Source organism: Eucyclogobius newberryi, unplaced genomic scaffold (assembly GCF_026437365.1).
Source record: "Eucyclogobius newberryi isolate DKJ021-1_F unplaced genomic scaffold, fEucNew1.0.hap1 SCAF_3, whole genome shotgun sequence".
Taxonomy (NCBI): Eukaryota; Metazoa; Chordata; class Actinopteri; order Gobiiformes; family Gobiidae; genus Eucyclogobius; species Eucyclogobius newberryi.
The window spans coordinates 10,391,035-10,418,417 of NW_027315945.1; the positions used below are offsets into that span (position 1 = coordinate 10,391,035).

The 27,383-nt window shown below is 40.3% G+C and overlaps 2 protein-coding genes across 4 annotated transcripts; both read left to right on the top strand.

The window, feature by feature from the left end:
• Window positions 1-151: 151 nt before the first annotated feature.
• isg20l2 (interferon stimulated exonuclease gene 20-like 2) lies at window positions 152-5,264 on the top strand. Of its 2 annotated transcripts, XM_072460383.1 has the most exons (5): window positions 214-527; window positions 1,834-1,932; window positions 2,064-2,716; window positions 3,747-3,947; window positions 4,346-5,264. In XM_072460383.1, exons 3-5 carry the CDS (start codon window positions 2,081-2,083, stop codon window positions 4,445-4,447), a joined length of 939 nt encoding a protein of 312 aa, XP_072316484.1. In that variant the 5' UTR covers window positions 214-527; window positions 1,834-1,932; window positions 2,064-2,080; the 3' UTR covers window positions 4,448-5,264. The 2 variants fall into 2 exon arrangements, with proteins under 2 accessions (XP_072316485.1, XP_072316484.1); XM_072460384.1 differs by lacking the exon at window positions 1,834-1,932 and having other exon boundaries at window positions 152-223.
• A 3,474-nt stretch (window positions 5,265-8,738) lies between these two features.
• bcan (brevican) lies at window positions 8,739-27,216 on the top strand. Of its 2 annotated transcripts, none has more exons than XM_072460376.1 (15): window positions 8,739-8,978; window positions 12,982-13,064; window positions 13,946-14,338; window positions 16,027-16,201; window positions 16,670-16,797; window positions 17,584-17,877; window positions 18,979-19,752; window positions 20,804-21,403; window positions 22,137-22,376; window positions 22,875-22,985; window positions 23,064-23,222; window positions 24,877-24,959; window positions 25,045-25,189; window positions 26,410-26,592; window positions 26,685-27,216. In XM_072460376.1, exons 1-15 carry the CDS (start codon window positions 8,953-8,955, stop codon window positions 26,789-26,791), a joined length of 3,501 nt encoding a protein of 1,166 aa, XP_072316477.1. In that variant the 5' UTR covers window positions 8,739-8,952; the 3' UTR covers window positions 26,792-27,216. The 2 variants fall into 2 exon arrangements, with proteins under 2 accessions (XP_072316477.1, XP_072316476.1); XM_072460375.1 differs by having other exon boundaries at window positions 22,137-22,385; window positions 26,685-27,214.
• Window positions 27,217-27,383: the final 167 nt, after the last annotated feature.

Genomic DNA, 27,383 nt, shown 5'->3' on the forward strand with positions numbered 1-27,383 from the left:
TAAGAAAACTTTCATGTCGTTTAATCGTGAGGACGTTTTAATTCCAGCTCAATCACGAGTATAATCTGTATTTACGGTAGATGTAAGACGATAACTAGTTACCTCAATATTGACATTTCCACAGACAATGTATTGGTCTTGAAGGCGGCACAACCTGGAACCAATCAGACGCGGGTTTGACCTGGACCACATGTTCATGGGACCGTGTTCACGAGTGGAAAAGGTCGGTTTAACTTTTGTTTCGGTAAAATATAAATATTTAACGACCACTTAAATGAATGAATGCATCGTTGCAGGATTGAATATACTCCAGAACAACGTGCGGCACTGGAAGATTGAAAGAGCAGCGTTAGGTAGCGTCATTCATATATTATGAAAGTAGCTTGCTGTCGTTATGTGGTGTAGTACCAACGCTATTACGATAACAAAGACATGTTTCATTTGTAGACTGGTTTCAGCGCAATGGTTCTAGCCGGCGGAAAGGCAAAAATGCAAATGGAGTAAAATGATCACAGCCATAAACAAATGTATGTGTGATTGTTTCTATTGTCAATGGACATTCTTACTTACGTGTGCACTTATACTTTTAGCCCACAGAACAGTTGAGACAGGGTAGACTCAGTGTAGACCACACATTCCACTCGCAGTTAAGAAACGTTTAAGAAAAGTATATATTTTCACTAGTTTGACCATTTTTTCTAAAGTTAATACTTTTACTTCCTGGTTGGAAGCTGTAATTCCAGTTCCGTTAAATTCCAGGTCTGTTACCTAGCAACCATACTGTAAACAATGGCCAAATCCTATGACAAATAAAAACAAATCACACCTTTATTTTTATTGCTCAAATTGCCCCCTCAAATATATATTACACATAATTGTCCCTGCATTTTGGAGGGTGATTTCTAGAGTATTTCCTCTTCCATTTAAGAACTCAACTTCCTGTAAATGATAACTTTTTTTCTTTTAAGTGCATATGAAAGCTCTTTATCATTTCTAAATTTGATTTTGTTTGCTTAGGCTGGAGCTGTGGTAAATACCATATTAATAACTCATGTAATAACGTGCATTGCGGTCAGAGTTAGGTGTTGGAAGGGTTGAGTTATTACATGAGGATTATTTTAAGTATTTATTTGACAGGGACATTGCACAGACCAGAGATGGCTATAGGCAAGTTCTTAGTGTGCTGGTGATCCATACAATTACCCATGTAATATTTAAAATGCACTTTAAAAAAAAGAGCGAGAAACAAACACGAACAACCATTAAACAACGAGGAGCCATGTGTTTTAAGACTCTGGCTGCAGCTCTGAGTTGTTTAATCCTCTTTTACTATGGTCCCTTAAACTGCAAGAACCAGTTGGTGAATATATATATATATATAGCATATATATGCTTATCCGGGGATCAATTATCTCACTTTTAGTTCAATCTTGTCCCTCCATTCTAAAGTTCTAACAGCAGCTCATTTGAATTCTGTCAACTGGACAAAAGAAGAGACATTCCATCTTTGAACAGAAAGGGTAGTTTAAGGTACAATGTATCACCAATTTACAGGCCTAAACCAAAACAAAGAAAACAATAAGGCTGATCTGAATATGAGGATGCTTATAGGCATGAACAATTATGCTAAATATAACTCAGGTGACAGTTCACACCTTAGAGTATTTCAATAGGCCTAATGTAACAACAAATGCTCCGACTTTAAACTAATATTTTATGTTAGTTTGAGTGGAGTTAGCTCCTCCCTTCAGACAGATATAAGGCAGTGACTAACCAGTTCTGCCAGATCAATAAAGGAAGCTACTCCTCTTAAAACCTTTGTCCAGTCGACAGAAATGGAGTTTCTTTTGCTATGGAACCTACCTGGATGACTGAGGGTCTACACATAGACAGCGGCTCATTTGTTTACCCGTAGAATTCCCTCTGACCATGGTAAAACATGTTATTATTACTGTAACATTGTATTTAATGAGTCTATGGGGTGTTGAATGTCACTGACAAAGAGAAAGAGAAATATTGAAATCCGCTATAAAACATGTATCTTTTTTTATTTCATTCTGCAGGTTGACACGTCGCAGCCATGTCGGATAACAACCTACATCCGAGCAAAAAGCACTGGAAGTCAAAACGTAAAAAGAAGAGAAATTGGAACGGGCCGGATTCCCCACTAACTTATAAAACCGGTTTTGCGGATAAAGTTACGTTGAATTCAAGAGTCGGTTCGGATCAGTCTTCTAGCTCCACGTCTAGCTCCTCTTCCCAGTCTTCTGCTCCCGTACGTCAGGTCAATACAAACACCTCAGCGCACATTCTGCCTGCCTCTTCTGCTGCCGCGGGACCTCCAAAGGGACCTCCAAAGGGACCTTCAAAGGGACCTCCAAAGGGACATCCAGGGACATCCGCTGACTCTAAAAGGGACTTCTCAAGCGCCATGGCCGGCCCGTCCACACAAGGTAGCGCACAAAGGACTTTTAGCTCATTTTCCGCAGCTGGGCCGACAAAGTGCTTGGCGATAGACTGTGAGATGGTGGGCGCTGGTCCCAAAGGACACATAAGCCAACTGGCACGCTGCAGCATAGTCTCGTACAACGGCGACGTGGTGTACGATAAGTTCATCCGTCCGGCGCTGCCCGTCACGGACTACCGCACGCGCTGGAGCGGGATCAGGAAGAGTGATCTGTACGGGGCAATGCCGTACGAGCAGGCCAGGAAGGAGGTAAGAAAACAGGATTTGCAGTTGTTATACCGGAGCGAAACAATCACAAGAAATGTAATGAAAAAGATAGAAGAGAATAGAATAGCGTTCAGACTCATTAGCATCACTGACCACTGACCAGACCTCCTCTTTGAAAAGGTGGGGAGAGCAAAAATGCTGGAATTTTGTAGAAAAAAGCAGGTAGTTACAACAAGATTAAGATTAGGACACATACTGGGTTGGATAAAACAACTTCCTACATATGGAATAGAGCCAGAAACCTGGGAACATTTATATTGTATTTAATGCTATAATGAAAATTGTACATGAAAGGAACAAAGAGTATGTGTTTAGTTTGAGTAATATATGACTTAGTTTGGTGGTATTGAACATGTGGTAAATATTTCTAATAGTTTTACATCCGTTTTTTGCTCAGTTTGGTAAAGACAAGTTCAAAATGAAATGATCATATCACAAAATAAAGGTGTTATCAGAAAAAATATTTAGTGGAAAATCCGAACTGATGTGTAATTTATATGGATTTTAGCTCTGGTTCACAGTGTGGTTGCTAGGTAACGGTTGTGGAATTAGCTATGTCATATTTGCTGCCCATGTCCAACCAGGAAGTACAATTATAAACTTTACAAAAATAGTCAAACTGAGGACAAATGGACAAAATGTTTGGTCAAATCTGAAATATAATTGTGTTTTAGTGAAATGTGTCTAACCTGTCACTTTAAGATACAATTGCTAATGTTTAAAGGAAACAATGATTTAAGTTTGATAGTAGATAGTCTAGCCCACTCTCTGGCAAAGTGGCTAACAGAAAATGCACCCAAACGTAGAAGTAATTCATACTAAATACTACATTTGAAATAACTGTGTCTTTTGGAAATTGTTGAAAAAGTGGCAATTCTCATTCTTGTCAAACCCCTTTTACATGATGATTCCCTGTGTTGCATTTTCTGAAGTTCTCCTCGAGCTAAACAATTCATCATTAGTCGGGCGGGCTGTGGCTGTTAGAACTTACAGCCTCTTTGTTCATTGTCAGATCCTGAAGCTGCTCTCGGGGAAGCTGCTGATTGGACACGCCGTTCACAACGACCTCAAAGTGCTCAGTTACAGCCACCCCAAAACTCTGCTCAGAGACACGTCCCGGATCCCTCTGCTCAACACCAAGGCCGGCTTCCCGGAGAAACAGCCGGCTTCACTCAAGAGGCTGACCAAGGCCATCTTCAACCGGGACATTCAGGTAGCATCGCCATCCGCTACGTCAAAGAAAGTGTGCTATAAAGTTCACTTAATACTAGTAGTTAACTAGCGGGCCAATTTTACACATTATTCGACTCAATAAATGTGCTGTGTGAATAAAATAAAATGAACCACTTTAGTCAACAGAAAGCTTGAACAGGGGCCCTAAAAAAGTTAAAGCCCGGGGCCCACAAAACTTTAATGAGCTCAGCCATCTTTCAAATCCGAGGCTTGCTACAAACGTATGCGTTGTAATAATATAATTAGACAACAGGGCTATTATCTTACAACATGGTCCCAGATGAATGAAAGTACTTTGTAGCCCCTCAAGTCTGCTGCTTTAATGTAGTATTTAATAAAGTCATTGTTAGGTTCAAATGTGTTTTCTTGTGTCTTCAGACTGGGAGGAAAGGCCATTCGTCTGTGGAGGATGCCAAGGCCACGATGGATCTGTACAAAGTGGTTGAAGTGGAGTGGGAGAGGAAGATCTCCACAGCTTAGGAACACAGAAGAGAAAATAAATGAGCCGTGAAGGTTATGACCTTTGACTTTTAGTGGTAAAAAAAACTGTGACTTTTACACACAGACTGTTGAATCAGGGCTGCACCTTTTGGCAAATATCTGCGGGTTTGATCTGAAATCAGGTCAACCACGCGAGGGACTGTGTGCGTCTGCAGGAGCCACCGCTGACCTGAGAGGAGACATGCCGCCGTGAGGGAAACGTGTCAGTACTGATATGTTCGCTCTGTTTGACTCCTGTTGAGATTCAGAAAGTAGTTGCTCACAATGCGCACGCCTAACTACTGAGGTGCTGATGTTAAGTTTAAACTCAACCTTAAAGCAGAACTAAGTACTTTGTCGAAAGTCTTTGTAATCCCGGTGTACTTTCACAAGGGACCTGCAGGGGGAGCACTTTCACCTTACTTAGTTCTGCTTTAAAGACATAATAGAAGTGAATCAGACTTTTTCACGAAAAAGATTATGACAGAAATGTCCAATGACAATACTAGTCGCAGCAGTTGGAGCACACGTTCAATTGCGCGCCGTTGGACTGTGAGTTTTGCAGTCGTGTACGCACTTGGACTGCTCGGGTAGAAGTTTGTTCTCAGGTTACTTCTCAAACTATGCTGCAGTCAAGTGTCTCCAATCTTGTTTATGACCACATTTTAACAACTTTTAACAGCCAAGGATTGTTCATTCTTATGTTGTCAGAGGTGGGGAAAGTAGACAAAGTAATATTGCTCGGGTTTAAAAGGTTTAAAACATTTAATATTACCCCATTTAAAGAAAAAAAATGGGGTAACATAGAAATTAAAAAGGTTGATAGAGTACAATTATGGTGTCTGAAAAGTACGACCCACCTCTGTTTACAGTAAAAATGAAAATTTACATCAATCAGTAAATTATTGTATTGTTTCAATAAAATATACATTCATTTGATCAAGTGTTTATCAAGTTTTTATTGTAGAGGCGTTTGAAACATATTGATGACTCTTTTTCTGTCTAAACCTGCCCAAATATTACAGATGAAAAAGAGCTTGTGGCGGAGTCTCTTTTCTCTTTGAGACTGTGTTATCTGTGCACTGGCCTTGTTTTATCCTCAGTGTAAAGATATCGGTGTAAAACATTTCCTGTTTACTCACATAAATGTAACAAAAATGATATCACAAGTTTTTCCCCATTTAAGGTTTTCTTAAATAGAAATAATGCATTTTATGTATAAAAACCTAGCATATTTGGGATATTTCCTATTTTGAGTAAAATCGATCCATCTGAAAATTGGCCTAAAATTTCCAATTTCCCATTGTTTAGACTTAAAACTCGATTAAATCAGGCTGAATTAGAATTAGATATCAACAAATCGGTCGGTATGATCCGTCTAAATCTTGTTATGTACAAGATTATAATGTTTGGTGTGTGTGTAGGGCTGATCTTTATGTCTCTGGGAGAAAAATGCACCTTTAAAGTAATGTCCCAGAGAAATCTATGAATGAAGTGGATTCAATGAAATAATAAAACAATGTAGGAGCAGATTGGACAGTTATGTTTCCTTTATGTTGAGGAAGCAAACTGACCAGGAAAAAAATCACTGAAAACAATTTGTTTTGCCTGTAGTGTCTCGCCTCGAATAAATAAATCTTTCACTTAATTTTTCTTTTACAAAGTAAACACAAACGTTTGGTACAATTTCACTCTGGGTCATAAGCAAAGATTCTAAATGAGCATGTTGAGGCTTCAAGACCCTCAGGCAGAACCAGCCTTTGTGTTGAAACATTAACCTCGCCATTGAGATGAATTCTAGCATTTTTGTGAGTTCACAAACTTTAGAAAACGGCGTGAGCCAAGTTAGACACATATCCTACATTTAACACCAACAATACTACAATGTTTTGTCCAATGTCTGAACTCTGCTCCAAACCACAAGCTTTTGCTGACAGAGGGTTTTTATATTCTTTTTCATTTGACACGGTCGTAAGAAAAAAGGTTGAAAGTGCAGATGCCTTGTCCATAACCCCTGTGGCTCTGAGCTGATTTGCAGACCTCGTCCCCACAACAACAACAAAGACAACAATATAACATTTTTATTTTAGAAAATTTAGAAATAGAAAAACATTGCCACCTCATTTGCTTTTAGTCGATTACTTTAAGAGCTCGTTTGTACAAAGAGACAGCACTTTTCATCTCGGACTGACTGGCCTTGCCCCAGACAGTAGTACAATATGGAAAATGGGACAAAATCTTTGCATGAAAATAAAACTTTGCTGCATCTACTGATAGACATGGCCTCATAAGACGAAAGCTGTTCAAATGAACCCTGGTAGTCTTCTTTATATGTCCAAAACTACTCCTATATATTTAAATCATCCATTTTTTTAATAATGAAAAAAAAAAAAAGTACTCTAAAATGTTCAACATTTGTCCTGAAATTGCAAACACATTGACACTGTTTTGGAGCAGTTTAGAGACTCCTTGGTTGTTGACTTCTTTATTCAAAAGAACCAAGCTCATCATTAACAATTTGCAGAATTTGGACCTGGATTTGATTAAAATGTCATTCATAGCACAGCCCTAGTTCCCTGTAATGTCTGATATAAGACGCAGTGTGTGTTTGCAGTTTGTACAACACTCAAAAGCAATAATGCCCAAGTAATTTTCCCTCTCAGGATTATCCTCACACTTCTTATCCCCCTAAGCTCCTGCATTTGGGAAACAATATCATTAATTCCTGTTAAGACCTTGTTATTAGCACAATAAGAGTAAGCCAGACTCTCAGAGGGAGGTTTGGGCTTGAAAATTTTGCTTTTCACACATTTTTCACATTAAACTATATATGCTGACATGTTTTAACACACTTTCCATTCATTTTCCACTTTACAATTCACAGATATTCAAATAAAAAGTGTGCAAACGTCAACTTAATGTGATTTGGCATGTGGTATGTAGATCTGGTTCTTGTTCATACGTGTCACAGCACAGCGTGATCTGCCCCAGCCTAAATAAGTTTTTAAAAAAATGTGTCTTATACGAAGGCTTTTCCATACATCTGACGCAGTGTTAGCACAGTAGCTAAGTTACACCCGCTGTCCTAAGGCAGGTAAAACACTAAACATTTAATTCGGCAAGAACAGACGCATAATTTTACATTAAAAGTCATTAAACATTGAAGAGACCACAGGCACATACTACGCCAATAGATCTGAGGCGTTACAAAGAAAACAGATTATTTACAGTAAAAGCAACAGTTAGATGTAGAAAGAGCCCAGGGAAAAATAATAAGTTAATTTGTGGGTTTGTTTTCAACCAATGTTCAAGAACTGTTTGGATAAACTTAGTCCTGCGCCTTTCGTGGCTGAAAGTGCAGCAGTTTGTGTAAGGGAGAAGAGCAGAGGAGAAAGTACACAGCCCTGTGGAGTTCCTTGGACTATCAACACAGGATCTCCACAGGGCTGTGTACTTTCTCCCCTGATCTCCAGCCAAGACTCCATAAAAATTATCAAGTTTGCAGACAAAGCCACCCTCATCGGGTTCATCTCGTACGGGGATGAGTCTGTCTACAGGAGGGAGGTGGACCGGCTGGTGTCCTGGTGCAGCGGTAAAAACCTGGAGCTCAATGCCCAGAAGACAGTGGAGACAATCGTGGACTTCAGGAGAGTCACAGCCCCCCCTCACCGTCACAGACTGCCCCATCCCCACCGTGGACTCCTTCCGCTTCCTCGGCACCACAATCACCCAGGACCTGTGCTCTCTATCGCTCTTACTCTCTCCTTTTTTCTTTTTTTTTTATGGTATAGTGTAAAACACATACTTTGAAGACATACAACTAAATTAGATTGCAGTAAATGCACCTTTTCAGCTGGCTGCTAAATGCCATTAAATGTAACAGAAGAAGAAGATCACCCAGGACCTCAAGCTGCAGCCCACCATCAGCTCCCTCATCAAGAAGGCCCAGCAGAGGATGTACTTCCTGCGGCAGCTGAGGAAAGCAAAGCTGACACCGGAGATGATGGTGCACGGCCATCATGGAGTCCATCCTCAGCTCCTCCATCACCGTGTGGTACGCTGGAGCCACAGCCAGGGACAAACAGAGACTACAGCGCATTGTGCATAACTTTTTGAATTAAAATAGCCTTTTTGTAGCAAGTAGAAGTATGTCTGGTTTAATTTGAATACTTTAAAAAACCTGCAGGTTGTAATTACGCTCAGGGTGTATCTCCTGTGGTGAGGAGGGAGTCGTCTGCTCTAAAGGGGACTTGTGGGGTCTGTAGCAGGGGCAGGGCTCGGGAGGAGGGGGGCTTTATTTATAGGGACCGGTCCGACACCCTTTCCCTCAGCTCTCTCCTCCTCTCCTCCTCAGGTCAGGGTCCAGCGCCTCTTCCCTCAGCTCTCTTCTCCTCCTCGGGTCCAGGCAACAGGGAGCAGCAGTGGTGGAGCTGCGAAGTGTTTGGCGCCGACAGCGGACACACAAAAGCCACATCTGTGCAGAGAGGACGGGGCAGAGTTTGCAAATGGACCCTCACACCTGGAGGAAAAGGTATTCTACACTTAAGATTGAAACTTAGCCCATTAACCTTTGGCTTAAATGATTTATTTTTCCACTGCTAACCCTGATAACGTCAGAAAATTTGAGTTCCCAGAGTAACCTGGCCAGCCAGATGATTCTCACGATGTTTGTTTCACAAACTGCTATTATGTAGAACTCAATTCCAAGTGATACACATATCAATCTGTTGTGAGCCAGGTTAATTTGTCAGCACAAATTAATACAATTATTCACACAATTAACCTAATTTAGAATTTCGCCTCCACAATTTACCAAATTTCATAATTTGTAAACTTCATTCACTTCCCACAAATTTGCTAATTTGTGCCCATGATTTACCTAGGTTGTTCCCACTAATTAACATTTTTTTACACACATGTACTGTATTGTAATCAACAAATAGAAATAAAGAGGACAGAGAATTACTTTACAGTTTTTCTTTTCTATTTTGAATCCAAATAAGAAAGATAATTCTGTTTATTGCGTAATCTGTATAACATTCAAAACTGATTGAGGTTTCCATGGTCTTATGTTTTTATCTAGGACATTGTTAAAACTATTTGCATAGTTACTCCTGCTGGATAAATGCTAATCTGAAACAACACCCTATTTAACTGGCGGTCAATTTCTTATTCAGGGAAACAAATGGACTAATATGTGTGAACAATTTCCATTTAACTTTCTTACCCACGTCTTTAGGGGGCTCCATAAACATAGGCTGCATGCTATTAGCCTTTAGCCTTTAGGGCTAGTTGAAAAAAAACTGTAATTTTGGTAGCTAAATAAACTACATTTTGTTGTTTGCATTTTTACTGGATTTTCTAGACCTCTATACTGTAAGGCAAGGCAAGTTTATTAGTGGAGCACATTTCATACACAGGCAAAATGCTTCACACAACAGGAATGCATTCAAATCACAAAGAAATTACAGACAGTTAAGAAATAAAATGAGCAGGCCTACACTATCATTTGTTGAAGAGGAGAAATGACTCTGGCCATTACTTTGCACATTTGTTTTGCCGATTGGTCACTGTAGCAGAATCCTGTGCAGATCTTGGTTCTTATGACTTGTCCATTCTTTCCCCCCTGAAGCAGTGAGTCAGCACCTCACTCAGACTGACCATTTCTACAGAGTGAACAGTTACAATTCTTCTTGAATATTAACTTGTGAGGGCCCGTCGTCCTGGCGCCTCCCCTTCCTTCCCCTGCTCTTTGGCTACTCCTTCCTTCCTGTAAGGCCAGGCGAGGGACGGCTGTTGCCTCGGAGATGGCCAGACCAAGTCATTTGAGGTGGCGTGATGTGACACTGGTGCTGGGCCAACAGTGAGTGGTGGTCTGTATTCTGTGCAAGGTGGAAAATAACAACTTAGGCTTTTTCAATCACTTCACATTTTGCAGACCAGGCCTCCAAGTTCTTATTCAACTTTTATTTACACTTTGTAGTTCCACATAGTTTCTGCTGCCCGTCTCCCTCGGTGCAAAGATGTGGCATCTGCTGCATTTTAATGAAACCGTCAGATGAAATGTGTCTTTGCCATCAGGCTGCTGCTGCTGCTGCATGCAAACACATTTTTAATAAACAAAATACAAATACACATATGTATACAGGTCACAAAGTACAATTTGAAACTGAAACTGACATTAGCCTATTGGCCTTCATGAACAATCAAACAAATGGTAGAAAAAGCTTCAGTTGTAGTCATCTGGACTCAGTTAGAAAAAAATAGACATTTCGACTCTCATCCAAGAGTCATTGTCAATAAAAGAATTTAGATCGGGAACTCCGATATTTATACTCTTCTGTGGTAAGACCCGCCCATTGGGCGGAGCCTTCCTGAAGTAGAAAGAGTTGTTTGTTTCAACAGAAACTCCCCCCTTGTATCTACCGAGCTAGCCTATTCAGAATTTTAATGGCCTATTAGAATCCTCTTTGTCTTTGTGAGACCCTGGCTCAACCACCCTGAGTACCTGATTAGCATCTAAATGTCCTGGTCCTGGTCCTTTACCTTTCCAGGGGTTCAGTAACCCATTATAGATACCAGGAAGATTAAATCTTAGCCCTCCATTTCTGTTTAAAGAAGGTCTTTCTTTTTTAACAAAAATAGCTTCCTTAACTCCTCTTTCAAACCATCTTTTCTCCCTGCTTAAAACCTTCACCTCACCGTCTTCAAACGAGTGATTAGAGGCTTCAAGATGGAGATGCACGGCGCTCTGAGGTCCTGAACTAGTATTTCTTCTGTGCTGATAAAGCCTCTTGTGTAGAGGCTGTTTTGTCTCACCTATGTACCGTTCTTTACAGCTTTTTTCACTGCATTGGATCGAATAAACTACATTGCTCTGTTTTTGAGTCGGCAACTTGTCCTTAGGGCGAACCAGTTTTTGTCTTAAAGTGTATCCTGGTTTAAAATAAACAGGGACTTCGTGTTGTCTAAAAATTCTCTGCAGTTTTTCCGACAGGCCAGAGACATAAGGGATAGAAACACCCTTCCTTCTCTGTTCAGTTTCCCTTTTGTCCTGCTTCTTGGTTCTCTTCACTCTGTTGAGGGCCCAAGCGGGGTAACCACAGGCTGAGAGGGCATTTCGGACAAGTTTTTCCTCTTTCTTCTTGCCCTCTGAGCTGGTGGGCACACCTTGAGCTCTGTGTTGTAAGGTTCTGATCACACCCAGCTTGTGCTGTAGTGGGTGGTTGGAACCAAAGAGCAGATACTGGTCCGTGTGTGTAGGTTTCCTATATACTTCTATTTGGAGTTTCCCGTCCTCTCCTCTGATCGTGGAACAATCAAGAAAGGCCAAGCGATTCTCCTTAGCGTCTTCTCTTGTAAACCTGATATGTGGGTCCACAGCATTGATGTGATCAGAGAAGGTTTCCAGCTCTTGTTCCTTGATTGTTACAAAAGTATCATTGACATAGCGAAGCCACAGTTTTGGGGCTATGCCTGAGAATGAGGACAGTGCCTTCTTCTCAAAGTGCTCCATGTACAGGTTGGCCACTATGGGAGAGACGGGCGAGCCCATGGCACAGCCATGAATCTGTCTGTAAAATTGTCCCCGGAATTGAAAGTAAGTGGTGTTCAGACAGATGTCCAACAGTTTACATATGTGTTCAGGTGTCAGTTTGGTCCTTTCCTGTAGGGTGGTGTCTTCCTGCAGTCTGATCCTCACTGCTGCTACTGCATCAGAGGTCGGGATGCAGGTGAACAGGGACACAACATCATATGAAACCAATCAAACAAATGGACATTTTGCAAATGGTTTGAAAAAAATATATCATAAAGCAGAGGAATTCAAGGAGGCCTGCATGTGTGCTACGGGCTAACTGCTAAGCCAGTTCCAAAGAATCACGAGGATCTTTATTGTCATTTTGGTGTGTGTAAATATCATCCACCACTTATGGTTAACTGTGTAGCCCTCCTCTGTGTGGCGGGCGCAGCAGATGGACAGAGGCTCCGCTGTGTCCTTGGGCCTTTGTAGTGTCTTTGAGTCGCACTTGAGGAGCAGAGGAGAGTGAGCAGAATTTTGATTTCTCACAACCAAACCAGCTCCTTTTAGCACGATTGTTTCACATGCTTTTCAAAAATATTATATTGTATATTTTTTCCTTCCTGTGTGATTACATTATGTTTAGAAAGAAAAAGGGTTAGACACTGGTGAGTTGCACATAAGTTACACAGTTTGAGAAGCGGTAGTTTCAAAAAGTGGTGTTATGATGACAGCAAGAAAAATGTCAATAATAATACATTTTATTCACAAATGTTCTCTATCGAGAAGCCTTCGCTCACCATTTTTCAATATATTTGATTGATAATATTATTTATTGTATGTAAAAAGTCTATATACATGGAACGTTATATAAATCTAAACCATTAACTGGCAGAGTTGATACTTCTTTATTTCCTACTTTGCCTATAAAACGGACAATATGTTTTCTTTTCTAATTTTAGTTCTGTGGTTCCATGAACTTGTGACCGATCCTGACATGAGTGTTTGTTCACAGGCTGAGAGCATCTGTGTCTGTGCTCTGGTGCACCATGTGTCTGCTGGCTCTGCCTTTGACCTCCACGTTCCACCATGAGTCCGGTAACTTACACACATTATATCACTGTAGTTCAGTACATCATGCTGACTGAGACCCCTGCCATTTTCTGTCAGCCAATCACTGCCAGCTAACCTTTCCTTTCAACCAATCACCCCTTAAACAGTTCATATAAATGCACTCTCCGTATCATTTTACAGAACCCTGATTAAATATGTGAAATCCATTCATTTATAGTTGAAAGACTATTACAGTTGTATTTTACATGTCATATTTATTTTCTTTCATCTTTAAGAGATTTTGTTAACATTTTGAAGAGAAAAAAAGATTTACTGAAAAATAATGTTGATGCCACAATAGTTTTTCGAATCAAATCTACAGATTAATTAGATAATTTACCACAAGTTATTAAAAAAAAAATATTACAATTTTATGACTAGAAATATTTTTTTTGTCAATCTCTTGTTCTAGAAAATAAACTGTCATTTATATTCATGTTAGTCTCATTGCTACTGCCATCTTGAGGATGAAAACTGCATGCTCACTGTGGACTGCCTCAAAACAAAGGATTCCTCTTGAAAATTTTGAGGGCTTGTCCAGGGCAGAGAGCTTGTGGACGAGGAAGAGCAGATGGAAATGCCTGCAAAAGTTGGTTTGTGGCAAGTTGTCGCTGCTGTTGTCAGTGACTCACTGCTGTAGATAAGGATCAAAGCCCATAACTTCTGTCTAATTGAAGTATCAACACTTTCATTTTAAATGTTCTGCCCTGTTTTTCATGACTATCTAGCAGCAGAGAGGCAACAGCATGTGTGACATCTTCTTCAAAACTAATCAGTCACATGGATAAAACCTCCAGTTGCCTCCATTCTGGAATGTACAACATTCTGAGGGAAAAAAAGAGTTTAAAGAGTGCTTGTGCTTCCAGATGACTCCAGTCTGCTGCAGGTGACCATCCCAATAAACCCACCCGTCCTGACCGTGCTTGGAGGCGAACTGACTCTCCCCTGCCTAGTGTCCTTTGCCCACCCGCCTCCCTCGCCCTCCTCCAACGGTCGCCTGGCCGTGTTGTGGCTGCCCCGGGTCAAGTGGACGGTCCTGAGGCATGGCAGCGAGACTGAGATCCTGGTGGCCAGTGGGGACAGAGTTAAGGTGAGCGAGGCGTACAAGGAGCGGGCGTCCCTGTTGAACTACGCCTCGTCCCCCGCAGACCTGACCCTGAGGCTGGAGCGGCTGAGGCACAGCGACACAGGCTTCTACCGCTGTGAGGTGCAGCAGGGCCTGGAGGATGCACACGACCTGGTGCTGGTCAAAGTCAAGGGTGAGGCACTGCTTGTAAAACTGAGCCAACAACAAATTGCTTTTGTAAGATTAATGCTATTACAGTTGAATACTTGAGTTAGATTTATATAAGAAAACATCAATAATGTCATAAATCCTTTTAGCCCACCTGCAGTACCTCAGGTTTAACAACAGTGTCACTGTAAGCTCAGTGTACAACGGCGCCTGGCTAGCTCAGTGTTAGCATCACTTCTTCCTGTCCGGTTCTTTCTATATGGAGGTTTTGTCGAGTCACGCTAAAATGAATAGACCTACTTCAAGATCAGACGCTGAACACTTATGTGTGGGTGGATGTTACTGAAGACATGTTAGACTTTTCAAATGAGCAGAATTAATGTATTTCTATATTTATTTACTTAGAAGGGGACAGTGCATATTAATGAACATAATATGTGCATTAATATGCACATATTATGCAGATGGAAACTAGCCTGTGGCTCAAATCTGGCATATTTACATATGTATCATATCGGGTGGGAAACAGGAGCTCATTGGTCACTTATCCTAGTTTAAAACATAATCAAACTTCTCTCACTTCAGATTGATAGCATTTTAAACTTCATCCATTGATACTGCAGAAATATGCATGTATTAGCGAAGTAACCTGTCAGTTAGTAAAGTATTGTAGAAGTGTGTGTTCTTGCCTGGCCAGCAAGTCTTGACCAAGCCTCTAGATCAGGAGTGACCACTGCTCCTGATAGGTTACTCCCAGCAACATTGAAGGATGGAAAATTGTTCCAACGGGGATGATAAAGTGTACCTTATCCCGAAGCTGCATTACCCCATTTTAAGACAGCAAAACGAACAAACCCTTAGCACATTTGTAACATTTGGCTTTAGAACTGATTTTTTATATGCCGAGGTGAAACAGAATGCAGCGTTGAGGTGCTTATTGCTTTGGGGATTCTTTGAAGAAAAACAAAACCCTTTGCCGGTGTTACAAAACTCATTTGGGTCCCTTCTTTGTGAAAATTCATCTGTGATTGATTATTTTCTCATTCACTGCTCCCCCAAACTAACAGATTATGGATAACCTGACCACATACAATTGAGACCTAATATTTCAAGTTTTGAATGTCGCTTCCTCCATGGCATTTATACTGTGTGCTAAATGCTAGTTTGATTCAATAGTCTAGGTGTTTTCCTGTATTAAGATAAGATAAGATATTCCTTTATTGTCCACACATGGGGCAATGTCATTTTTGCAACGCAGGAAGATACAGAGGAAAAGGACAAATAACTTATAGGAAGTTTAAAAAACACTCTTAATAGAAGAACTCTTCTAAACAAAACTCCTATAGACAAAACCTCTCATTTCTTAGTAAGGAATGGAGGGGAAAAATAAAGCGTAAGACAAAATTGAATAATACTAATAATAACGGTCAAATAAACACTCTATGTATTAGTGACTAAATAATATATATTATAATATATAGAATGATGAGGGGACAGCAGAGTTTTTTCCCATTAAATAACCAAACAGAAAATCCACATGTTGAACCTGGTTCTGACTGGACCCTGGATCTTGTAACATCTGTATTAAATATCAACCTACAGAATGTTACCATGTCATCTAAACCCAGTAATACCCAACATATTGTTTTTAAAATGCACTCATTAAGATGTGTTTTAGCCTTGGCCTGATTGTCTCCACTCTGTGTTTCTCAGGTGTTGTTTTTCACTACCGTGACGCCTCCAGCAGATACGCCTTCACCTTTGAGCAGGCCCGGGACGCCTGTGGGGACATCGGGGCTGAGATGGCCTCTCCAGAGCAGCTGAATGCAGCTTACACCAGCGGATACGAGCAGTGTGACGCAGGCTGGCTGTCCGACCATTCAGTCAGGTGACCATGACAACAAACACATTACAAGTTTTAAAATGAAAAGATGGGCTTCATCAATTAAAAATGTATAAAACGTTTTTAAGGACTGTCATTTAATTTCCCCATGTGGGACAATAAAGGAATATCTTATCTTATCTTATCTTATAATGTCAGTAATTTGTTGAAGCATTGATTCATGGATTATTGTAATGTTGGCGTCCTCTAGTGAAGCTGGGAGGAAATACAAATAATGGAATCTTGTTAAGTATACATTGAAAATCAGGGCTTTTCTCCCAAAATCGTCTTTAAAACAAAACTACATGCCTCAGATATGTAAAACTCTGATTTTCAAAACTGATTTGACCTACGTTTGGATTGTAAATACCCTTAATAGTAGTCTATAATTTACTTTGTCACAGTCTAAAGTGCTTGGACTTTTGTGATATACCATTTATACCATTTAACCCAAATGTTGATTTCTGTTGACAGATATCCTATTCAGATGCCCCGAGAAGGCTGTTCTGGAGATTTGGATGAACTGCCCGGAGTCAGGAACTACGGCTTCTTAGAACCAGATGAACTGTACGATGTCTACTGCTATGTAGAAAATATCAGAGGTGAGCAGCATTGTTTTACTGAAAAAAATTTAGACATTGATGACATTATAAGAAATTAATGTCCTTATTCGTGTGTATAAAAAGTACATATGGGCAAAAAAATTTCAACAAGATTATATCAAAATTATTGACAGTATTTCACTATTATCCTGACAGTGAACTTGTAGGATTCTTGTTTGTAATTGTGTCCCAAAAAAGTCTTTGTCAATATTGCTCATGCTTAAGTCTAAATAATGAAGAATGATGACCAAAAATGTAATAATTTCTTTGGATAATACTGATGATAAAACATTGTTTTACAACACAACAATATTTTATGAGCTAACATGTGTCATTATTAATTAGATTCAAGTGTTACACTAAAAGTAAAATATCACACTGCAAGTTTTTGTATTTTTTATTTTTAATCCTCTCTTTTTGCAGCCTTTTCCATATACGATCTGAAGTACATTTAGAGGATTAAATTATGCAAAATAGACTTTAGATAGATTCAAATCACATTCATTACAACTGCATAGCTGCCTTAGCACGTCAAGATCAAGCTAACTTTGGTTTATCTCCCCTTTGTAATCCCTCTGCTGCAAGTAGATGGAGCTCTAACTTAGTTCCTGATGTGGGAAGGTCCACCAACAGAAAGTCCTGTACGCCTTCCTAAAGATATTATTTTAAGATCTAAAACATGAGATGCCAAAGCAATGACTCAAGAGCATGTTCACAGGCCAATAACATCACAAAAAATGCACAATATTAATTCTTTAACATTACATAGAAGTGTTGTCTTGACAGGTGAGGTGTTCCATGGCACAGCCCCAGAGCGCTTCACCTTCTGGGAGGCTAAGTCCTTCTGTCAGGGCCTGGGAGCAGAGCTGGCCTCCACCGCTCAGCTGTACGCCGCCTGGAACGACGGCCTGAACCACTGCAGCCCCGGGTGGCTGGCAGACGGCAGTGTGCGCTACCCCATCATCGCCCCTAGAGATCGCTGTGGAGGAGGGGACCCTGGGGTCAGGACGCTGTACCGCTTCAGTAACCAGACTGGATTTCCAGAGCCACACACTCAGCATGCTGTGTACTGCTTCAGAGGTGGGAGAACAAGAAGTCGAAAACTGCAAGTGTATCTAAGGTCACCGGTGACTAGGGCTGCACAATGTGACGAAACATCTAAGTACTGCGATTGCGATAAGATTGCGATATAAAAGGCTTGTGTTCAATAGTTCATTAGGTCTTTTGATATAATTATACAATAGTTTCTTATGAACAGACCTCTGTTTTTATTATACCTTGATAGTTTCGGCCGCACTCTGCCGTTTTTCTTCAGTTTCTTCAACCGTATGTTGCTGTAACATGTCTGCTCAGCTGATTTTGCAGTCCAACTTCTTCAGAACTGTATCCCATGAGTTGATTCTCCCTCTTGTAGAAATTGCCAAGATATATATGTATGCCAAGGTGGGAAATTGACAGAAAATACTGAAATAGGCCTTTAAACTGACAAACTAATCAATATGATGTGTGCTGCTTCAGAGGAAGGTGGACAAGAGTTCCCAAACTGCAGTTATAAAATATCTATGAATGTTCTAAATTATTTCATGTGCAAACGGAATCATTCAGTGCTTAAAACAGTGCTTAAAGTGGTTGAAATAGAATGAAGATAAGTTTGTTATCTTAAGTTCGGGAGCAGGACCACGCCCCTTTCACAGCCCTTCCTAGATGGGGGTATCGAGCCTGGATGCCTACAGCCCTCATCGCCAGAAGCCCCAAAACTGCATCCATTTCCATAGACTCGTGTTGTTCATGTTTCTCGTAAACCAATGAACACTTTGCGTCGTAGCTGGGGTTGTGGTCCTTGATAGTGAAACTACTAGTGAACGGTGTATCTACCTGTAAAAAGGCAAATTTTAAATTTCAAACTCACTCCATACCTTGTCCTTTCTGCTCCGGTCCATATACAACTTTAGAATTCCAATAAAATGATAAGTCCAATGAAAATATTTGGTGACTAATACTTCCTTGATCGCTTCAGGGACTAAACAACTAAAGCCCTAATGAAAAGCCTGAACAACACTGCAGTAAAGCCCTTAAAAAAGCTCTTCATGCATTTTCCCAAAAATACCAATGCTCAGGAGAAAAGTTTCCACAGTTTGCACTTTGCTAACTACTTTGCGTCTATGTTTCTTTCTATTCCAGGTGAGAATGGTGCTTACACAGACTCCCCTCAGGGCGAGCCTGCCACACAGCCGGAGGATATGGACCACATCATTTTACTCACTCAGTCATTTAAGGAGGAAGAAGACGTGGGCCAAGTGACATTTCAAGACAGCACAATGGTCCAACACACCGAGGGGCCCATGGAAAACCACTCCGCCACATCAGAACAAGACTATACTGCGGACAATCACCATCATACTCCTGAACACCACTCGACCTTAACACATAATGAAGATATAGCAGTAAAGAGCAATTATCTGGAGTCGCTTCAACCAGTTCCAATGAGTCCTGCGAATGACCACACAACAAAACCAAATGACAGAAACGGGACAGCAGAATCCACTTCGCCAAATGTAGAAAGCTTTGAACAATTGCACCATAACACCAGCGGATCTAATACTTTGAAAGAGATGAATGAAACACAAGATTCCTCCTTCAAATCTCATGCTGAAAGAGATCTTGCTGTTTCACTTGAAGACCCCACGGGCAGTTTGCATTTGATAGAAGAATCTGAAACAAACAATTCACTCTCGTTCCTTGACGTTTCGGAGGAGCCAGAAGAGCAGACTACTCTCTGTGATGAGATGTCCGAGGTGACTGTTCCGACAGTAAAAGAAGAGGATTCAGGAGGAGCGTTTGAATCAGAGGATAGCGCGACAAGAGAGGAAGCCGGGCAGGAGAGCACAAACCCTGCACCTGGAAGTCTCGTCACTCATGATGTGGCTGGTGCTCATCATGCCACTGCCACGTCAGGTTTGTAAATGTGAAGTAGGATTTACTAAAAGCTCTAAACCAACAGATGTAAACATGCTATAGTTTCATACAGCTGTTTATTTCACTCAAATTGGAACACTTAAGAAAAATGAGCAAAGAATGAAGAGAAAATGTGTGTTCGTCCATGTGAAAAACAACAACACAAACAGAAAATACTTATCATCATTTCAAAACTTCACTTGGGTTTTTGTTTGTGTTTATTATTGAATATTTGTGACGTAGAACTGGAAGTATTCCAAAGCGGACTTCAGCATCAGAAGGGTTCTAAACTTACTTATATAACGGTAGTTGTAGTAGTGAGAAGAAGAAAAACTTGTGTGTATGGCAACGCATTAAACATTTTATTTTTCTCGAGTTTTGGATGCATAATATGCAATTGTTTGGATATGCTTTAAAAAATAATAATAATAACCGATACCAAATATCAAGGTATCAATATAGACTTATAGAAGATTATCATGTCTAAGGACAGATACATAACATTTCTCCAAGAATTTTATTTGTTTATTTATTTTAATGCAAATTTTGTCAATTTTGAAATTCATTGTCTATATTTTAGTTTCATCTTTAGATCAGTTCAAGCTGGAGCCGTGAAGATGACGATGCCCACGTAAAACTATTTATAGTTGGAGTTTCAGTGCATTTGAAAACAAAACTCCTTGGTATTGGTATCAGATCGATATCGCGATACCTGCCGGTTTTACGTGGTATTGTATCGGAGCCGTCAATAGTTATGACTCTCACGCAATTAAAGGTGCACTATGAAACTTCTGTTGAATGTGGGTCCATCACCTGCTTGTCTCCGTGGTGATGTTATTGCTTTGTCTGGAGTGTTCCACAGTATGGCATTAAACTTGTCAATGCCCATGCAGAAGACAGATGACGAGTTACAGGTCAGGTTTGTCCACGTTCAGCAATTAATACATGCAAAATAGATACGTTTAATGCCATGCTGTGGAACATTCCAGGCATAGCAATCACATCTCCATAAATATTAGGCATTATTGTGATTATTGTGTCTTTACCACAGATCACCACTCCTCTGAAGAGCTCGACCTCACCACAGAAGAGCGTCCTGATGACTTACCCACGCTCCAAAGTTCCTCTACACCTTCTGAGGAGCCCACGTCTGAACCAACTGCAGACTCTGGCCACAGTTACACGTCTCAGTCTCTCCTCCACGCAGTTACTTTCATTTCAAACACATTTGCGACACTGCTCCCTACCCCGGTGGAGGAAGATCTCAGCTTGCAAATCTCCCCTCTCGTTCAGAAAGACGCAGAGGAATCGGGCGAAGGGTTTGGAGGAGGGAGCCGTGCTGGGACGCCGACCGCCACGACGTTTGAAGACGGTTCAGGGGAGTTCTCTGGTGAAGGAACGGAAGCGAATGGACACGATGTTACGCCAGAGCCCACAGCCGACTGCACCACAGTAGATTCAGACGTCCAGCAGCAGATAACACTGGTTTCTTATGAGAGTGTGACGCTCGGGTGGGAGCTGGAGTCCTCAGAGCCACCTCAAGAGTCCCGATCTGAGGTGCTCTACAGCCCACTCACCACTGTCACAGGAGGGGCCGAGGAAGAGCCAGAGCGCGAGCGCCTCACAGAGGCCGCCGACACCAATACTAATGGTGAGATTCAAAATATTAGTATTTCATCTAAAAAGGTCTAAAGCAGCTTAAAACCACTTAAAACGTATGTAAATCAGTGTACACGTTGAAAATCCTTAAAAAGCTTACTAAACTATATAGAACATTGGATAAACATGGTAGGTAGTGTTATCAATCCATCTTCTGCCGCTTGTCTCGCGGAGGCGGGTCTTAACTGACTTCCCTCTCCACGCACATTTCCTCCAGAGGATGCCGAGGTGTTCCCAGGCCACAGAGAGAAAGCCCCTCCAGCGTGTCCCGGGTCTTCCCTGGGGCCTCCAGTGACTTTTCCCATAGGAGCTCCTCACTTTATCACCCTGTGGAGGAAACGCATTTCAACCGCTTGAATCCACGACCTTGTCATTTTGATCATTACCCAAAGCTCATGCCAGTAGGTGACAGTACGAGCGTAGACTGACCGGTAAATCAAGACTTTTGCTTTTCCACTCACAGATGCTTCTTCAACGGTTGAATACAGCGACGCATCACTGCCGACAGGGATCGCCTGTCAATCTCACACTCCATCCTTCCCTCACTCGTGACCCCGAGATACTTGAACTCCTCCCCTTGGGGCAGATCATTTCAGTTATATGCCATCATTTTCAAATACATATATATAAACCAAAATATTTCTTGAACGGTTATCTAATTGAATCGTGCGATGCAGTTCCAGATTCCTACCCCTAATTTGTGATACAGTATGTTGCATTGACAGAGCCCTGGTCAGAAGAGGACGATTCGATGTCATCAGGAGATAGCTGTCCATGGCATCCTTATGAGGAAACATCAGAAGCTTCTCTCACCACAGACGGCAAAGACCCATCCCTCTCCACTTCCACTCCCCAGGAAGTGTCAGAGGATGTGGAGGAGAATGTAGAGGAGCATGTGGAGGAGAATGTGGAGGAGCACCCGGCCATGGCTGCCTCTGTGCCTGAGGTCAGGATGTCAGCTGCAGGTTTGTCTGGTGCTTCCCATGAGAACACACATGGTCAGCTGACATCACACAAAGATAGCAAATGTCTTCTCAATAAATCAAACCAAAATCAAACTTGAATTATATATATATTAATCATAAGGCCAATTTTGGCAATTTGCAAAAAAAAGTTGAGTATTTCCATGTTTGTGGAGTAAAAAGAAAACTAATTCCAGTTCATACTTCCAGCACTCCACTCCCTGCTATTCTTCCAGTTTATTGTCAGCTTTTTATCACGGCTCTTTTGATGGCTTGAGACAGTGGAGACACTTTTGGACCATCCCGAGTGAACCAGTTGAAACGTGGTTTATGTTGGCCCACCATTCACTCTCAGAGCCGACCTGGGCTGGTGTGATAAGCTGGATCATCCTTCCATTACCACTATGTCACTTTGTATCACCTATAAGTAACACACATGTGTGGACAATGTGAATTCAATTTTGTTGATGTTTTATAAAGCTGTCTCTTCTCTTTTCTCAGACACCTTCTTTGTGAGCCCTTGTTTGAATGGAGGAACATGTATTCAGGAAGAATCGGGTGAATACAGATGCATCTGTCTGCCTGGGTACACTGGGCTCCTGTGCCATTTAGGTGGAGTATCTCTTCACTTCATTTATAACTGAAAACATTTATTATTTATTCATTCCTCTTTTCTTCCGCTGGATCCAGACGTGGAGCAGTGTGAGCCAGGCTGGGATAAGTTCCACGGCTTCTGTTACCGTCATTTCTCCAGCCGTCAGAGCTGGGACACGGCTGAACAACACTGCCGTCAGTGTGGAGGGCACCTGGTGTCTGTCATAACCCCAGAAGAGCAGCACTACATCAACGGTGAGGCCACGGAACGTTTCAAAAACATTCAAACCAGGGCTACACAATTATAACTATCATGATATGGTCTGACGCAATAATTGATACAGCCACAAACTAAATATAGGACCTATCCAATAGTACCAAAGCCCCCACTCCATCTGACATAAATGGAAATGTTTAAAAAGGCTGTAAATATGTATAGTTTTTTTTATTTTTATTGTATTTATTTATTTTTCGTGTTTAGGCCAATATCATACAAATTAGCTGGACTAAAATTTTAAATCAATACCACCAAATAAACTGCATGTGATGCCATGTCAGACCACAAGGTAGAGCCAGATATTCTCGGGGACTGTCTTCGAATTGTGATGATAATATTAAGCTCAAAATATAATCACGCAAAAATGACTCACTTCACAAATTCATTCATTGATATGACTCGACAAATGCCTTTAAAGTAGATTTACAACAACTATTGAATATTGAGGTTATAATTCTGATACTGATCATTCCAAACTCCCTCGCAAAGCCTTCCATTTTAAGCCGCACTTCAGCTTCAGTCTAAATGCCTTAGGAATGTTGGGTGCTGCTTATCCCGACACCACGTTATGATGGAGTGGGAGATATTACCAGGAAAGACACAACAAAACGTTTCATGTCCCTCCCTCATGCTCCAGTTCCGGTCGGTATCAGGTCTGGCTCAGTCATCGCACAACGGCGGCTGGAGCTGTGGAATCCTCTCATCTTCAGTCGGGACTACATTGAATCTGTAAAGCGTGTTGTTGGCATATCCTTCCTGATGGTCGTGGTCTCTGGGGCAGATAGATGCACAATGCTTTTGACACAGTCTGGGATCACACAGAATATCCCCAAAACTAGACCTGTTTCTATAATGATTTTGATAACAACTGCTACATTATATTTTTGTTACAAGTTTAAGTACAAACTGCTTTAGCAACAGCGCTCTGCAGAATTAAATAAGAACTAGACACTGGTAACTACCAGGTATAAACCAGGACAAACCCAGAATTAATACCCAAGCCAAATAATGACCACACCAGGACTAAGTAAGAATTCAAAGAGGGCTTAACTAGTATTAACCCAGAGGTAACCCAAGAAAACAAGACAAGAAAATACCAGATCTTCACAATTTAATACATTTTTAATTGGTTATTTTCTTTTCTCTGATTTGATTACATAAGCTTTTATTGTCCTCATAGGGAAATTTCTCCACTGCATTTGACCCATCCTTCTGCTGGGGTGACCTTAAAGGGTGGTGCACCATAATAAATAAAATAAAATAAATAAAATAAATAAAATAAATAAAATAAATAAAATAAATAAAATAAATAAAATAAATAAAATAAATAAAATAAATAAAATAAATAAAATAAATATGTGCTGATTCCATGCAGTTTTTTATTAAATTGCTTCATAAGTTTTTTTTATTTTATTTTTATATAATTTTTTCACATTTTGAAATGTAAACAAAAACGACTAGACGGCTAGAGAGCAGTACAACAGTATTAATAATACTAGAAATAATATAAAATAATAATAATAATGACAAAATATGAATAAAATTACGTCACAAGTCCCACATACAAGTGTTGTACATTTTTTAAAATAATGTAGCATAGTATATTTAATAATATTACAAGATTCTTTTTAGAAAAATTCAAAGAAGATCAGTGGATTGGACTGAATGACAGAACTATTGAGGGAGACTTCCGCTGGTCAGACGGCAGCCCACTGGTCAGCATTTACAGTATTTCTTTTTTATACATCTGTTTGTACATAGGACAATCTTTTTAAAATCCTGCTTGCTCTTTTGTGTCAGCTGTATGAGAACTGGTTTAAAGGGCAGCCGGACAGTTACTTCCTGTCTGGAGAGGACTGTGCTGTGATGGTGTGGCACGAGCAAGGCCACTGGAGCGACGTGCCCTGCAACTACCACCTGTCCTACACCTGCAAGAAGGGAGTCTGTGAGTGCACTGCAGCAAAGCCAATAGGGAACATTAGCAAAGACCCGTCTCTGTATTTGTAAATCCAACCGTTTTATTGTTAGAAACGTCCTCATTTCAATCAGTAGTTGAACTTACTCCTCTCACTGCCTCATCTGTAGCGTCATAACATTGCATAACTCTCTCTGCCATACTGAGCTTTCATATTCAGAGTACTAGTAGAAGAAATACATTGCAGTACTTACAGAAAAAGAGAAAACACCAGTCTCGGAGTGAATGCATGTGCAGTTTTTCCTTATTAAATCAAACTAGCAGAGCAAATGTTGAAACAAACATACGGTAAGTTCATATGTCTATAAGTATATGCAACTTAGTGTGAATGCATTCAGAATATATAACTCTGATTGGAGTAAGTTACAAAATATATTTTAATGCAAGCGTTTTAATGTATTTATTTGTATTTTTTATTTTTATAAACGTCCTTTCTCATCAATTGATCATATTGTAAAAGCAAAACCTTTTGACAAAATCACACCACTGTGAACCATCTGCATTTAACATACTGTGCATATATATATATATATATATATATATATATATATATATATATATATATATGTATATATATATATATTTCAGTGATCGCTAACCTGTGAGAAAGAGCTTTTGCACGCTTCAGAAAATGTGTGTACAAGAAACCTATAGTGCCAAAGGGTTTGTGAGCGCTTAGACAAGTTAGTGTGGTAGACAACAATTTAATAATTTCAGGTAAAAAAAAACACACACACAAAAAAAATTTTTGCGTAGAACAATTCGGTAACAGTAAAAACATGATTCATATGAATGTGGTGTGAGTGAATGAAAAAAGCACCTGTATTTTTGACTGTCTAGAAAAGCACTATATATAAGACTAATGCATTATTATTGTTTTATTTTATTTCATTAGTTTAATTGTTATTATTTTTATTTTTATTATTAGTGTAATAACTTGTTAAAATAAATACATTTTACACTTAAACCTAATCTAAGTACAATTAACTTGTTATTGCAGGCTGTAGTGTATTTATACATTGTCTTTTTTACTGCAAAAATTGACGTGTTTAGAGGACTACTTTTGATTTTTACATATTTAATTTGTTGCTGAAACAGTATTTAACTAACTAGATACATTTTAGATTTTAGATTCACTTTTTTCCCCAACTAATCACAAATCACTCCCTCTTTGTCTGTGCTCTTACAAGCTTCCTGTAGCGAGCCTCCGAAGGTGGCGCACGCTAAAGTGTTTGGGAGGAAGCGATCGCGTTACGAGACCAACTCCATGGTGCGATACTACTGCGACGACGGCTACGTTCAGAAACTCAACCCGGTCATCAAATGTCTGCCGAGCGGCCACTGGGAGGAGCCGCGAGTCACATGCTTTCCACGTGAGTCCAGTTTGTTTTGCCCACCATTAAAACATGCACACTTCAAGACTAAAATGCTGACTTTCTTAATTTCGTTTTGGTTTCTTTTTTAGCTTTTGCACATTTGATGAAAGAGGCCTCCGTCACCACACGTCCAGCCGAGAGCGCGGCCACACACAATTCTGCTCCACAGTTTCGGTACATCAAGTGGGACGTCTGAGGCCCGAATCCTGCAATATTGAATTGTGTGTATTGTCTTAATAACCAGAGCACTGCATCTAAATCGAGTTGAAGGTTAGATCATACATCATGACATGTAATTGTAGCTGTTAAAAACTTCATTGGACAATCTACAGAAATTGAACACCACTTTTCTGGTCTTCTTGATGTAACAGAAAATGAGGACTCTAGGAATTGTCAGTGTGTTATTGAGACAGTTAAGATGACCCACTGGAAATGGGGAAAGCTTATACTGTATTTTTTGCACGTTGCACAATGTACATACATTACCACATAGAAACTGTAAGCATAATCTGTATCATGTGAATCAGCTTTGATACTTGAGAATAAGTTTCAAAGTCCTTTTCACTTCTTAGTTTGGCATCAGTTGAAGTGTCTTTAAGATGCTACACATCACTTTGGAGGTTAAATTCAAACGTTTGAGATTTTAATTTAAATAGTATAATAATTTGTAATCATTTCATGTTTGTTGATCTGTGGAAAATGCCATTGGTACATTCATCTACATGTGTATCATGTGGTAAATAAAATGCAGTTTTGTTATGGGTAACATTTTGGTTGTATTTCTCTAG